Raw genomic sequence first — 16049 nt, 5'->3', positions numbered from 1 at the left:
CACAATCAGTACCCCGTTTCTGCCCTCTCCCCATATCCCTTCACGTATCTTTAAGAGCTCTATCAAACTCTCCCTTGAAAGCATCCAGAGAATTGGCCTCCACTGCCTTCTGAGGCAGAGAATGCCACAGATTCACAACTGAAAACGTTTTTCCTCATCTCCATTCTACATGGCCTACCCCTTATTCTTAAACTGTTGCCCCTTGTTCTGGACGCCCCCAACATTGGGAACATGTTTCCTGCCTCTAACATGTCCAATCCCTTATATGTTTCAATAAGATCCCCTCTCATCCTTCTAAATTCCAGTGAATACAAGCCCAGTTGTTTGTATGCAGTACACTGGAATGTAGAACGATCACCCATCCATCACACACTAGATCCATGTTAAAGCTCATCCACTCCCAACAACGTTTGGGCAATTTGCAAAGGGCCGATTAACCCACAAACCCACATGCCTCTGGGATGTGGGAGGGGAGGATGAGAAGGCACAGAGAGATTCACAAATAAAACAGAGAAATGCAACCTAAAGTCTGACGGAGGGGCTCCACCCAAAACGTCAGCTATTCCTATTCTCCGGAGATGTTGGGCGGCACAGTGGAGCAGTACAACTACTGCCTTACAGCGCCAGATAATTCACTGGAGTTTAGAAGGATGAGAGGGGATCATACAGAACCAGGGGCCACAGTCTAAGAATAAAGGGGAGGCCATTTAAAACTGAGGCGAGAAGAAACTTTTTCACCCAGAGAGTTGTGAATCTGTGGAATTCTCTGCCACAGAGGGCAGTGGAGGCCAATTCACTGGATGGATTTAAAAGAGAGTTAGAGAGAGCTCTAGGGGCTAGTGGAATCAAGGGATATGGAGAGAAGGCAGGCACGGGTTACTGATTGTAGATGATCAGCCATGATCATAATGAATGGCAGTGCTAGCTCGTAGGGCCGAATGGCCTCCTCCTGCACCTATTGTCTATGTTTCTATGGAGCCGCAGCACCCGGGGGAAACCCACGCCGTCACACGGGGAGAACGTGCAAACTCCACACAGACAGCACCCCAGGTCGGGATTGGTGCAGTGAGGCAGCAGCTCCACCCGCTGCGCCAGTCTACCGCTCTGGTACGTGTGAGAAGAGGAGCAGACGCACCGTGACTAAGGGCAGTGTGTGACGATCGGCCATGACTTGGTGCAGGGCCAGAGCCAGGGTCCGGGCAGCCTCCTGCACAGTGACCTCCAGCCGCTGGATCCTGGTTGTGATGAAGCGCAAAGCATCGGTTGTTCCCGCAGCAGGAAGCGCAGATAGAAGCCAACACCTGGCGGGCAAAGCAGAAACACAACATGGTCACACTCTGCACCCACTCTGCACTGGGGCTGCAACAACAGGGACAGGGCCCTCGAGGGACACTTGCCCACTCTGCACCTACTCTGCACTGGGGCTGCAACAGCAGGGGCAGGGCCCTCGAGGGACACTTGCCCGATCTGCACTCACTCTGCACTGGGGCTGCAACAGCAAGGACAGGGCCCTCGAGGGACACTTGCCCACTCTGTACCCACTCTGCACTGGGGCTGCAACAGCAGGGACAGGGCCCTCGAGGGACACTTGCCCACTCTGTACCCACTCTGCACTGGGGCTGCAACAGCAGGGACAGGGCCCTCGAGGGACACTTGCCCGATCTGTACCCATTCTGCACTGGGGCTACAACAGCAGGGACAGGGCCCTCGAAGGACACTTGCCCGATCTGCACCCACTCTGCACTGGGGCTGCAACAGCAGGGACAGGGCCCTCGAGGGACACTTGCCCGATCTGCACCCACTCTGCACTGGGGCTGCAACAACAGGGACAGGGCCCTCGAGGGACACTTGCCTGACGAGGCTCGGCAAGTCCCAACAACAACTCTCACCAACTCCAATCTCACCAGCTCACTAACTTCAAATAGCCCTTGCTTTCCCTCTTTCTCCGACCCCTCCATCTTCCCAGTTCTCCCACCAGTCTTCCTGTCTCCGACTACATTGTATCTCAGTACCGCCTACTCCCCTGACATCAATCAAAAGAAGGGTCTCGACCCGAAACGTCACCCATTCCTTCTCTCCGGAGATGCTGCCTGTCCCGCTGAGTTACTCCAGCATTTTGTGTCCATCTTCCATTTAAACCAGCATCTGCAGTTCTTTCCTACTGAGCTGTAAAATGTCCCTTGATGTTGTCTAAAAGCCATGGCCAATACCCATCCTACCACATCCTGGAGAGGTCCTGAACTACCATCGACATGTGTAGGAGGGGCTGCAGATGCTGGTTTAAACCGAAGACAGACACAATATGCTGGAGTACCCACCTCATTGGTGACCCTCAGACTATCTTTGATCGGACTTTGCTGGCTTTACCTTTCACTAAACGTTATTCCCTCATCCTGTATCTGTACACTGTGGACGGCTCGATTGTAATCATGTGTTGTCTTTCTGTTGACTGGATAGCAACGCAACAAAAGCTTTTCACTGTACCTCAGTACACGTGACACTAACTAAACTGGTTCAATGGTGCTTTATTGTCACAGAGTGATACAGTGTGGAAACAGGCCCTTCGGCCCAACTCACCCACACCGGCCAACAATGTCCCAGCTACACTCGTCCCACCTGCCTGCGTTTGGTCCATATCCCTCCAAACCTGTCCTATCCATGTACCTGTCCAACTGTTTCTTAAACATTGTGATAGTCCCAGCCTCAACTACCTCCTCTGGCAGCTCGTTCTGGGAACGGGGAGGGGGAGGGGAGGGGAGGGGAGGGGAGGGGAGGGGAGGTTGAGAGGAGGGTGAGGGGAGGTTGAGGGGAGGTTGAGGGGAGGTTGAGGGGAGGTTGAGGGGAGGTTGAGGGGAGGTTGAGGGGAGCAGTGGAGGGCAGGAGGGTTGGAGGGCAGGAGGGGTTGAGGTGGGGGGTTGAGGGGAGGTGAGCGGAGGGGAGGGAAGGGGAGGGGAGGTGATGTGAGGTTGAGGGTAGGGGGTCTCACCGGGCACGGCTGCCGCTGGCTTTGCCCCACACACTGGCTGTGCTGCTCTGTGGGGCGGAGGAGGGGAGGGGGGGAGGGGAGGGAGGGGAGGGAGGATTGAGGGGGGGGGTTGGGGGTAGGGGGTCTCACCGGGCTCGGCTGCCGCTGGCTTTACCCCACATACTGGCCGTGCTGCACTGTGGGGCGGAGGAGGGGAGGGGAGGGGAGGGGGGGTGAGGGGAGGGGAGGGAGGATTGAGGGGGGGGGGTTTGAGGGTAGGGGGTCTCACCGGACATGGCTGCCGCTGGCTTTGCCCACACACTGGCTGTGATGTTCTGTGGGGCGGAGGAGGGGAGGGGAGGGGAGGGGAGGGGGGGTGAGGGGAGGGGAGGGAGGATTGAGGGGGGGGAGGGTTGGGGGTAGGGGGCCTCACCGGGCCCGGCTGCCGCTGGCTTTGCCCCACACACTGGCTGTGATGTTCTGTGGGGCGGAGCGGAGGAGGGGGAGGGGGAGGGGAGGGGGGGTTGGGGGTAGGGGGTCTCACCGGACATGGCTGCCGCTGGCTTTGCCCCACACACCGGCTGTGATGTTCTGTGGGGCGGAGGAGGGGGGGAGGGGGGGGGAGGGGGGGTGAGGGGAGGGGAGGGAGGATTGAGGGGGGGGAGGGTTGGGGGTAGGGGGGTCTCACCGGGCCCGGCTGCCGCTGGCTTTGCCCCACACACCGGCTGTGATGTTCTGTGGGGCGGAGCGGAGGAGGGGGAGGGGGAGGGGAGGGAGGGTTGGGGGGTGGGGTAGGGGGGTCTCACCGGGCCCGGCTGCCGCTGGCTTTGCCCCACACACTGGCTGTGATGTTCTGTGGGGCGGAGGAGGGGAGGGGAGGGGAGGGGAGGGGGGGTGAGGGGAGGGGAGGGAGGATTGAGGGGGGGGATGGTTGGGGGTAGGGGGCCTCACCGGGCCCGGCTGCCACTGGCTTTGCCCCACACACTGGCTGTGCTGCTCTGTGGGGCGGAGCGGAGGAGGGGGAGGGGGAGGGGAGGGAGGGGGAGGGGAGGGAGGGTTGGGGGGGTGGGGTAGGGGGGTCTCACCGGGCCCGGCTGCCACTGGCTTTGCCCCACACACTGGCTGTGATGTTCTGTGGGGCGGAGCGGAGGAGGGGGAGGGGGAGGGGAGGGGAGGGAGGGTTGGGGGTAGGGGGCCTCACCGGGCCCGGCTGCCACTGGCTTTGCCCCACACACTGGCTGTGATGTTCTGTGGGGCGGAGCGGAGCAGCTGGACGAGTTGCAGGAACTTGGCGGGCGTGTCGGGGCCGAGCATCTCCAGGCTGTGGGCTTCCAGGGTCTTCATGGTCTCCAATATCTACACAAACACGTGGCATTGTATGAGGCAGGAGCAGGCCATTCACCCCTCTACTCCATCCCAGCGTGGCCATCCCACTGCAGTCCCCTCCCCCCATCCCTGTATCACAGAGGGTCCCTCCCCCCTCGACTCCATCCAAGGACCCCGACAGTCTTTCCAGGTGAGGCAGAGGTTCACCTGCACCTCCAACCAACCTCATCTGCTGCTCCAGGTGTCAACTTCTCTACATCGGCGAGACCCAGCGCAGGCTCGGCAATCGTTTCGCTGAACACCTCCGCTCAGTCTGTCTTAACCCACCTGATCTCCCGGTGGCTCAGCACTTCAACTCCCCCTCCCATTCCCACACGGACTTTTCTGTCCTGGGCCTCCTCCATTGTCAGAGTGAGGCCCAGCGCAAACTGGAGGAACAGCACCTCAGATTTTGATTGTGTTGGAAAATAACTGCAGATAACTGCAGGTACAAATCGAAGGTATCAAAAAATGCTGGAGTAACTCAGCGGGTCAGGCAGCATCTCTGGAGAGAAGGATACCTTCATATTTCACTTGGGTAGTTTACACCACAGCGGTTTGAACATTGACATCTCTAACTTCAGATACCCCTGCTTTCCCTCCCTCTCTATCCCCCCCCCCCTTCCCCCTTCTCCCACTAGTCTTCCTGTCTCCGACTACATTCTATCTTTTTCCCTCCCCCTCCCCTGACATCAGTCTGAAGAAGGGTCTCGACCCGAAACATCACCCATTCCTTCTCTCCACAGATGCTGCCTGACCCGCTGAGTTACTCCAGCACTCTGTGAAACGTCACCTATCCATGTTCTCCACAGATGCTGCCTGACCCGCTGAGTTACTCCAGCACTCTGTGAAACATCACCTATCCATGTTCTCCACAGATGCTGCCTGACTCGTTGAGTTACTCCAGCACTCTGTGAAACGTCACCTATCCATGTTCTCCACAGATGCTGCCTGACTCGTTGAGTCTATCTTTTACCTGCACCATTTGTTACTCCAGAGAGAATGAGAAGCTGACATTTACCGCCTTTTCGACATTTTGCGGGTGTTTTAACTGTAACGGTTTGTTCAGCACTCCCTGGTCGTAGTGATATTTCAGGGTCCCTCGTTCAGTGAACTCATCGTTCCGTGTGATGTACACTGCACTCTTGACATCGACCAGCACCAGGCTCTGTCTGCAAATCAAACCGTGCACAGGTTACTTTACTTTAGTTTAGAGATACAGCGCGGAAACAGGCCCTTTCGGTGTTGTGATATTGCAGGGACTACTTTGTTGTATCACAAGGACTAACCTGCACATCTTTGGAGTATGGAAGGAAACCGAAGATCTATGAGAAAACCCACGCAGGTCACGGGGAGAACGTACAAACTCCGTACAGACAGCGCCCGTAGTCGGGATGGAACCCGGGTCTCCGGCGCTGCATTCGCTGTAAGGCAGCAACTCTACCGCTGCACCACGGTGCAAGGTAAATCCAGCAAAGTGCGATTAAAGATCGTTGTCCGAGGGTCTCCAATGAGGCAGATTGTAGTTCAGCACTGCTCTCTAGTTGGTGAGAGGACGGTTCAGTTGCCTGATAACAGCTGGGAAGATAGTTCGAGGGTCAACAATGTGGTAGATGGGAGGTCAGGACTGCTCTCTTGTTGTTGGTCTGATGGTTCAATTACCTGATAATGGGAGGAAAGAAACTGTCCCTGAATCTGGAGGTGTGCGTTTTCACATTTCTGTACCTTTTGCCTGATGGGAGAGGGGAGAAGAGGGAGTGACCGGGGTGAGACTGGTCCTTGATGATGCTGCTGGCCTTGCCGAGGCAGCGCGAGGTGTAGATGGAGTCAATGGAAGGTGAACTGGTGGTGATTTTGGGCAAAGGCTCCAAACACATCCAAACCGCAATGGACACGTCAACGTACGATGCCTTACCTTGCCTCAATGATGGCTGTTCCGTCCAGCTCATGGAAGGGGGTGAACTGGTGCACCTCCCGCACCTTGGCTTCCTGCAGGATGGCCCCCGCAGCGGTGGGCTTCAGCACGTGGGTGAAGGTAGCCGAGGCTCGGATGTTCCTGCCTCTCTGTCGGTGGGAGAACAACATGGTGGGTTGCCGTCTAGTACATCTCCAATGACAGGACCAGACTACAAGGTCAGGCCTCCAGCAAGCCCCTCCCTCACTTGGCTGCAGGGAATGGTGGACACTGCCCCGGTCCGTCACCTGTACTGACCCCCCACCATCGAAGGTCCGTCACGTGTACTGATCCCCCCACCATCGAAGGTCCGTCACGTGTACTGACCCCCCACCATCGAAGGTCCGTCACGTGTACTGACCCCCCCACCATCGAAGGTCCGTCACGTGTACTAACCCCCCCACCATCGAAGGTCCGTCACAGGTACTGACCCCCCCACCATCGAAGGTCCGTCACGTGTACTGACCCCCCCACCAATGAAGGTCCGTCACAGGTACTGACCCCATTGGAAGGATGAGGGGGGAACCTCATTGAAACTTTACCAAATAGTAAAAAGTCAGGATAGAGTGGGTGTGGAGAGGATGTTTCCACTAGTGGGAGAGTCTAGGACCAGAGGGCACAGCCTCAGAATTAAAGGACGTTCCTTTAGACGGGAGATGAGGCAGAATTTCTTCAGTCAGAGGGTGGTGAATCTGTGGAATTCTTTGCCACAGACGGCTGTGGAGGCCACAAGTCAGTGGATATTTTTAAAGCAGAGATTGATAGATTCTTGATTAGTACGGGTGTCAGGGGTTATGGGGAGACGGCAGGAGAATGGGGTTGAATGGGAGAGATAGATCAGCCATGAGTGAATGGTAGAGTAGACTTGATGGGCTGAATGGCCTAATTCTGCTCCTAGCACTTATGAACATTACCTGCTGTGTGGCATTTAAGAGTTTGGACATCTGTGACTCTGTGACCCTCCATGTCAACTGGGACCATGATGGAAACTCCCGTTTGCCTCCCGTGTGGACGTGTAGAGCTGCTGCCTCACAGCGGCAGAAACCCAGGTTCCATCCTGACCCCGGGTGCTGTCTGTATGGAGTTTGTACGTTTTCCCCGTGACCGCGTGGGTTTTCACCGGGTGCTCCGGTTTCCCACTTCCCAAAGGCGTACAGGTTTGTAGTTAAACTGGTTTCTGTAGATTGTTCCTCGCGTGTAGGATAGAACTAGTGTACAGGTGATCGTCGGTCAGCACGGGTACAATGGGCTGAAGGGCCTGTTTTCGTGCTGTATCTCTAAACAAAGTTGCTGCCTCACAGCACTGGAGACTCTGGTTCAATCCTGACCACGGGTGCCGTCTGTATGGAGTTTGTACGTTCTCCCCGTGACCTGCGTGGGTTTTCTCTGGGATCTCCGGTTTCCTCCCACACTCCAAAGACGTACAGGTTTGTAGGCTAATTGGTTTGGTATCATTGTAAATTGTCCCCAGTGTATGTAGGATAGTGTAAGTGTGTGGGGATCGCTGGTCGGCACGGACTCGGGGGGCCGAAGGGCCTGTTTCCGGGCTGTACCACTAAACTAAACTAACACTTCTGGGGAGGAGAAAAACTGCAGATGCTGGTTTAAATCAAAGGTAGACACAAAATGCTGGAGTAACTCAGGGGATCAGGCAGCATCTTGGAAGAGAAGGAATGGGTGACGTTTCGGGTCGAGACCCTCGGTGAGTTACTCCGGCATTTTGTGCCTACCTAACATTTATTGCTGTTCCAGATGTCAACTTCTCTACATCGGCGAGACCAAGCGCAGGCTCGGCGATCGTTTCGTTTAACACCTCCGCTCAGTCCGTCTCAACCAACCTGATCTCCCGATGGCTCAGCACTTCAGCTCCCCCTCCCATTTCCATTCCCAGTCTGACCTTCCTGTCCTGGGCCTCCTCCATTGTCAGAGTGAAGCCCAGCGCAAATTGGAGGAACAGCACCTCATATTTCGCTTGGGCAGTTTACACCCCACCCCCTCCCCCTTCCCAGTTCTCCCACTAGTCTTCCAGTCTCTGACTACATTCTATCTTTGTCCCGCCCCTCCCCTGACATCAGTCTGAAGAAGGGTCTCAACCTGAAACGTCACCAGAGATGCTGCCTGAGCCGCTGAGTTACTCCAGCATTTTGTGTCTGCCTAACATTTATGGGTATCAGACTTCACTGGCTGAGGATTACCTGTTTGAAGGCCGGGCATTTGCTGGCGTAGGCTGCCCCAGTAAACAGCATCACCTTCTCCTGACAGTTGTTGAGATCTTTCGCTTTGGTGATGGTCATGCGGTTGGCCTTCTTGTTTCCCTGAACAATGTAGCTTGTGAGACAAACGCCTTCAATTCCAGCCTGTAGACAGAGAGAGCAAACAGATGCCATCTCTGGATACATCCTTGAAGTCACGGGGCGGTCACGGTAGCGCAGCGGTAGAGTTGCTGCCTTACAGCGAATACAGCGCCGGAGACCCGGGTTCCATCCTGACTACGGGCGCCGTCTGTACGGAGTTTGTACGTTCTCCCCGTGACCTGCGTGGGTTTTCTCCGAGATCTTCGGTTTCCACCCACACTCCAAAGACGTGCTGGTTTGTAGGTTAATTGGCTTGGTAAATGTTTTTTTTTAATTGTCCCTAGTGGGTATAGGATGGTGGTAATGTGTGGGGATCGCTGGTCGGTGCGGACCCGGTGGGCCGAAGGGGCCTGTTTCCACGCTCTATCTTAAAACTAAAGGTCAATGTTGAGTATTCTCACTTAGAGAAGTCAGACATCATGTTGCAGCTTTATAAAGCTTTGGTTAGGCCCTAGTTGGAGAATTGCATGCAGGTCTGGTCACCCCGTTACAGGAAGGATGTGGAGGCTTTGGAGAGGTGGCAGATGAGGTTTACCAGAATGCTCATTGGATTAGAGACTACTAAGGAGAGGTTGAGCTCCTTAGTACTTTGACTAGATGAGAGAGTGAGATCACAGAGAGCTGGTATGAATAGGGGATCAATATTCAGTGTGGACTCGGGGAACCGAAGGGTCTTTCAATCCAACAATCAATATTATTATTTAAAACTAAAAATGACAAGGCATTTTCTTCCCGGCTGTTATCAGGCAACTGAACCATCCTATTACCAACTAGAGAGTGGTCCTGACCTCCTATTGCAGACCATGGAACCATGTTTAATTGGACATTATCTTGCACTAAACGTTATTCCCTTTATCCCGTATATTTGCACCGTGGACAGCTTGACTGTAAGCATGTATTGTCTTTCCGCTGACTGGATAGCTCGCAACATAAAGGCTTTCACTGTACCTCAGTAGACGTGACAATAAACTAAATCCTCCCCTGTAGTAGTGACCTCCCACCACAACTAGTGATCAGTGCTGAACTACCATCCACCTCATTGGTGATCCTCTGCAATCTTTGATCAGACTTTACTGGCCTTACCTTGCACTGAACGTTATCCCCTTATAATATACACCGATCAGCCAAAACATTATGACCACTGACAGGTGAAGTGAATAACTTTGATTATCTTGTTACAGTGGCACCTGTCAAGGGGTGGGATATATTAGGCAGCAAGTGAAGTCAGTTCTTGAAGTTGATGTGTTGGATGGAGGAGAAATGGGCAGGAGTAAAGACCTGAGCGACTTTGACAAGGGCCAAATTGTTATGGCCAGACGACTGGGTCAGAGCATCAACCTCGCCAGGGGAGGGGGAGAGGGAGGGGGAGGGAGAGGGGGAGGGAGAGGGGGAGGGGGAGGGGGAGGGGGAGGGGGAGGGGGAGGGGGAGGGGGAGGGGGAGGGGGAGGGGGAGGGGGAGGGGGAGGGGGAGGGGGAGGGGGAGGGGAGGGGAGGGGAGGGGAGGGGGAGGGGAGGGGGAGGGGGAGAGGGGGAGGGGGATGGGGATACCTCCTGTAACTCGTAGACATTCTGCGACTTCTTGATGGTGATCTGGAAGATGTTGAGGATGCCTCTGTGGATGTTGAGGATGTCCTCAGGCAGGTTTGCTGGGGCCTGGACCTTGCCCACCCGCCCGTTAAGGTACTCGAACCTCACGGGCTTGCTCAGTTCTGGGGCCAGTCTCTGGGTCAATTTGCGTGCCGAGATGAAGGGGTCGTTGGGCCAAACACCGTTATACTCCAGCATCTGGACATCCGTGATCTGTGGCACAGAGAGATTCACAAATAAAACAGAGAAATGCAACCTACAGTCTGACGGAGGGGCTCCACCCAAAACGTCAGCTATTCCTATTCTCCGGAGATGTTGGGCGGCACAGTGGAGCAGTACAACTACTGCCTTACAGCGCCAGATAATTCACTGGAGTTTAGAAGGATGAGAGGGGATCATATAGAGACGTATAAAATTATAAAAGGACTGGACAAGCTAGATGCAGGAAAAATATTCCCAATGTTGGGGGAGTCCAGAACCAGGGGCCACAGTCTAAGAATAAAGGGGGGGCATTTAAAACTGAGATGAGAAAAAACGTTTTCACCCAGAGAGTTGTGAATTTGTGGAATTCTCTGCCACAGAGGGCAGTGGAGGCCAAATCATTGGATGAAAAAAAGAGAGTTAGATAGAGCTCTGGGAGCTAGTGGAATTAAGGGATATGGGGAGAAGGCAGGCACTGATTGTGGATGATCAGCCATGATCCCAATGAATGGCGGTGCTGGAAGGAAGGTTTCTTCCCACACTCCAAAGACATGCGGGTTTGTAGATTAATTGGCTTCAGTAACATTTGTCCTTAGTGTGTATAATAGTACTGGTTTACGGGGTGATGTCTGGTCGGGTGGACTCGGACCGATGGGCCTATCCCCGTCATAGAGTGATACAGTGTGGAAACAGGCCCTTCGGCCCAACTCGCCCACACCGGCCAACAATGTCCCAGCTGCACTACTCCAGCTTTTTGTGTCTAATGAGGCTTTTTATGTTCTGCTGAGTGAGTTGATAAGATGAGCTTCTAGAATTCCTAAAACAAATTCTGGCCTCTGTGTTTCTGAAATTTACTTAAGTACGTAATATCAACATTTTAAACCCAAAGATAAAGGAATTGTAATTTCCAAAGTTCCTTCAAGATATAGGAATCCAAAGTTACTGCTGGATATTGCTTTTAATTTTCAACTTGTTTTATTCAGTATGCGTCACGATTGACCTTAGAGTCATAGAGTGATACAGTGTGGAAACAGGCCTTTCAGCCCAACTCGCCCACACCGGCCAACAATGTCCCAGCTACACTTGTCCCACCTGCCTGCACTTGGTCCATATCCCTCCAAACCTGTCCTATCCATGCACCTGTCCAACTGTTTCTTAAACGATGTGATAGTCCCAGCCTCAACTACCTCCTCTGGCAGCTCGTTCCATACACCCACCGCCATCTGTGTGAAAAAACTACCCCTCGGATTCCTATTAAATCTTTTCCCCTTCACCGTGAACCTATGTCCTCTGGTCCTCGATTCCCTTACTCTGGGTAAAAGACTGTGCGTCTACCTGATCTATTCCTCTCACATTTTGCGTGAGCAATTTCATTGCTATATTTCAGGACATATGGCAATAAAACACTCTTGCCTCTCGATCGATGCCTGTCGTAACTTTGACCCCCTCATTCAGCCCCACCCCATCAGTCGCCTCCCTTCCAAGGACAAGGAAACGTGCGGCTGACCTTCAGCAGGTAAATGGCATGTCCCTGTGGAATGATGGACAGGCCACAGCTTATCTTCACTCCCGCCCTGCTCAGACCGCCTTCTGGGAGTCCCGTCACAATAACTCCTTCGTACTTGTAAACGTGCGTCAGGCTCTCAGTGAAGGTGGGCTCTGTGGAGATGTCAACATCACAATGGGAATCTTGCAGCAAACCCTGCCCATCCGGTCAAACCCCCCCCCCCACTAACTCAGGAAAAGGCACTTACCATATTTCAGCTTCTCACTGCCTGAAAGAGAAAATGAAAAGAGGGAGTATAATTAGACTCAGAATAATCCAAACCTCTCTTTTCAAAACCAGCAAATGATTTCTGTAACTGTCCCCATTCCCTCCGGCCTTCCAGTCTCATGCATCATCTCTCCTTATCTCACAGCCTCTCGTCTTCTTTTGATCTTTGGCCATTGTACATCCACCTACCCATCAATCCCCCTCACCTGTATCCACCTATCACTTGCCAATCTTTGTCCTCACCCACTTCTCTTCCAACTTTTTCCCCCCTACTACAATCACCGAGGAAGGGTTCCAACCCAAAACATCGCCGATCCATGTTCTCCACAGATAACAGTATAACAGTATAACAGAACTTTATTGTCATTCGGTATAAATACCGAACGAAATTTCAGCAGTCACAAGACACAGCAAAAAAGAAAAGAACACAGGACACACGACCCCAACACAAACATCCATCACAGTGGCTCCAAACACCCCCTCACTGTGATGGAGGGCAACAAAACTTCCACTCTCTTCCACTCTCTTCCCCCCGCGCCTACGGACAGGCAGCTCGACCCCTACCGAGGTGACCGACACGCACAGCCCCCGCAAGGGAATGGAAGGCCCCGCGGCCGAGCCGCACCGGGCACTGAAACGTCCCGCGGCCGAGCTGCTGCCTGACCCGCTGAGTTACTCCAGCACTCTGTGAAACATCACCTATCCACGTTCCCCACAGATGCTGCCTGACCCGCTGAGTTACCCCAGCATTTTGTTTTTTTAAGTTCATGATCTAGGAGCAGAATTAGGCCATTCGGCCCATCAAGTCTACTCCGCAATTCAATCGTGGCTGATCTATCTCTCCCTCCTAACCCCATTCTCCTGCCTTCTCCCCCCCTTAGTAATCAAGAATCTATCAATCTCCGCCTTAAAAATATCCACTGACTTGGCCTCCACAGCCGTCTGTGGCAATGAATTCCACAGATTCACCACCCTCTGACTAAAGAAATTCCTCCTCATCTCCTTCTTAAAGGTATGTCCCTTTAATTCTGTGCCCTCTGGTCCTGGACTCTCCCACTAGTGGAAACATCCTCTCCACATCCACTCTATCCAGGCCGTTCCACTATTTGGTAACTTACCCACGAGAGACACAATGAACATGAAAAGGATAGTCCTCATGTTGCCCACCGATTGTGGCTCAGTTGGCCCCTGCACTGATATACGATGGTCAGTCCAACACCACCTGACCACAGCATCCGCTGTTTCATTGGCTTCACGGAGATCTCAAAGTCAATAGGATAACACAGGGCAAATGGTCACCGATTAAGTTGCACAGGTCACAGTGACCGGTGTGGAGTTGAAGCCAAGTTTGTCCCTTCACTTTGGCTCAGGTCAACCAGCTTCAATTGAGCAAAGGACAGCTGACTAAAAGATGCAGTTGAAAATGCATTTAATACACCGAACCTACCAAACATCATAGCCACCTGAGGTAGACACAAAATTCTGGAGTAACTCAGTGGCTCAGGCAGCATCTGTGGAGAACATGGATAGGTGACGTTTCACAGAGTGCTGGAGTAACTCAGCGGGTCAGGCAGCATCTGTGGAGAACATGGATAGATGACGTTTCACAGAGTGCTGGAGTAACTCAGCGGGTCAGGCAGCATCTGTGGAGAACATGGATAGATGACGTTTCACAGAGTGCTGGAGTAACTCAGCGGGTCAGGCAGCATCTGTGGAGAACATGGATAGGTGAGAATTGGTAGAGGGACAGGTCTGGAGGTGGGGAAGGTCGTGATCCTTGTTGAAGGATCCCTTATTTGTTACTTCAGTTGTGCATGTTGCTGTTTCTTCATGTGTAGGAAGGATCTGCAGATGCTGGTTTACACTGAAGATAGACACAAAATGCTGGAGTAACGCAGTGGGACAGGCAGCATCTCTGGAGAGAAGGAATGGGTGACGTTTCGGGTCGAGACCCTTCTTCAGACAGAGAGTCAGGGGAGAGGGATACATAGAGATATGGAAGGGCAAGGTGTGAAAACATAGATCAAAGGGGATGGTGATGCTGCCTATCCTGCTGAGTTATTCCACCATTTTGTCTCTATCTTTGCTGTTTACTTAATCCAGCTATCTAGGAAGAGAAAGGTTGGTCGGGGGGGGGGGTAAGATGGGGTGTCACACCACAAGACTACGTGCTTCTGTTGTCTGAATGGTTTGTTGTAGAATAGACAACAGACAAAGACAATAGGTGGAGGAGGAGGCCATTTGGCCCTTCGAGCCAGCACCGCCATTCAATATGATCATGGCTGATCATTCACAGTCAGTACCCCGTTCCTGCCTTCTCCCCATACCCCCTGTCTCCATTATCTTTAAGAGCTCTATCTAGCTCTCTCTTGAAAGTATCCAGAGCATTGGCCTCCACTGCCTTCTGAGGCAGACAGTTCCACAGATTCACAACTCTCTGACTGAAAACGTTTTCCCTCATCTCCATTCTAAATGGCCTACCCCTTATTCTTAAACTGTGGCCCCTGATTCTGGACTCCCCCAACATTGGGAACATGTTTCCTGCCTCTAACGTGTCCAACCCCTTAATAATCTTATATGTTTCGATAAGATCCCCTCTCATCCTTCTAAATTCCAGTGTATACAAACCTGGAGAGAAGGAATGGGTGACGTTTTGGTTCTGAAGAAGGGTCTCGACCCAAGACGTCACCTATTCCTTTTCTCCAGAGATGCTGCCTGTCCCGCCAAGTTACTCCAGCTTTTTCTCTTATGTTTCAATAATCTTATATGTTTCAATAATCTTATATGTTTCAATAATCTTATATGTTTCAATAATCTTATACGAGTTCAAGAAACTCTCTTTGCAATAGAATAATGTCGGTCAAATGTTCACACACACTGATTGAATTGCTGAGCTCAGCATGGCCTAGACAGAGTTAAACCAAGTTTGTATTTATAATTTGGCTCCGGGTTTGTTTAACAAGCTGTGACTGGCCAAATGTGATCTGGCCAGAGCTGTGCAAAGGCCATTGTGAGATTGGTTTCATGGGGGAAGGAACTGCAGATGCTGGTTTAAACCGAAGACAGACACACAAAGCTGGAGTAACTCTGTGGGACAGGCAGCATCTCTGGAGAGAAGGAATGAGTGACACTGACCCGAAACGTCATCCATTCCATCTCTCCAGAGATGCTGCCCGTCCTGCTGAGTTACTCCAGCACTTTGTGTCTATCTTTGTGCTATTGTTTTTCCCCGTTCACAGCTCATGGAAGGCAGCATCACAACTAGATAGAGGGGTGAAGGTGGCGAATGGTAGGCTTACCTTCGTTGGTCGCGGAGATCGAGTCTTGAGTCAGGAGGTCACGTTGCCATCACCCCTCTCTGAATGAGAGGCCAGAGGTGAGGAACTGACTTGCTCTGTCAGAACAAGGGTCCCAAGCTGGTGTCATCACTCTGAGCAAGGATCCAAACATCACCCGTCCATTTCCCCCCATAGATGCTGCCTGACCCGTTGAGTGACAGGTTTCCAAGTCAGGACGGTGAGCGGCTTGTAGAGCAACTTTCAGTAGGTGGTGTTCCACGCCCATCTGTTGCCTTGTCCTGTTCGCTGGTAGAAGTGGTGGGTTTGGAAGGAGCACTTCGAGGAATCTCGGGGAGTTTAGTCAAGCAGCGTGGAAACAGGCCCAACTTGCCCATGCCAACCAACATGCCCCATTTACACTAGGCCCACCTGCCTCAAACCTTTCCTATCCGTGTGCCTGTCCAAGCGTTTGTGCACGCGTAGATTGGGTGGGTGGGTGAGAGTTTTGTAGTTACTTAAAATTGGACAATTCAATGTGGGTTCATATCGCTGGGTTGTGAGCTACCCCAAG

General features: G+C 52.8%; 1 protein-coding gene across 1 annotated transcript in view; it reads right to left on the bottom strand.

Moving 5' to 3' along the window:
* LOC144598189 (vitellogenin-like) overlaps positions 1-13430 on the bottom strand; it is a 55724-nt gene extending 42294 nt beyond the window's left edge. Inside the window, exons 1-9 of the mRNA XM_078408080.1 lie at positions 13319-13430; positions 12181-12201; positions 11934-12085; positions 10187-10438; positions 8480-8641; positions 6246-6394; positions 5352-5502; positions 4167-4321; positions 1112-1301 (exon numbers count right to left, since the gene is read on the bottom strand). Coding sequence (XP_078264206.1) covers positions 1112-1301; positions 4167-4321; positions 5352-5502; positions 6246-6394; positions 8480-8641; positions 10187-10438; positions 11934-12085; positions 12181-12201; positions 13319-13358 — 1272 coding nt within the window. The 5' untranslated portion in view covers positions 13359-13430. The remainder of the gene's footprint in view (positions 1-1111; positions 1302-4166; positions 4322-5351; positions 5503-6245; positions 6395-8479; positions 8642-10186; positions 10439-11933; positions 12086-12180; positions 12202-13318) is intronic.
* Positions 13431-16049: the final 2619 nt, after the last annotated feature.

This window comes from Rhinoraja longicauda, chromosome 11 (assembly GCF_053455715.1).
Source record: "Rhinoraja longicauda isolate Sanriku21f chromosome 11, sRhiLon1.1, whole genome shotgun sequence".
NCBI lineage: Eukaryota > Metazoa > Chordata > Chondrichthyes > Rajiformes > Arhynchobatidae > Rhinoraja > Rhinoraja longicauda.
This window is presented reverse-complemented; position numbering and strand designations above follow the sequence as displayed.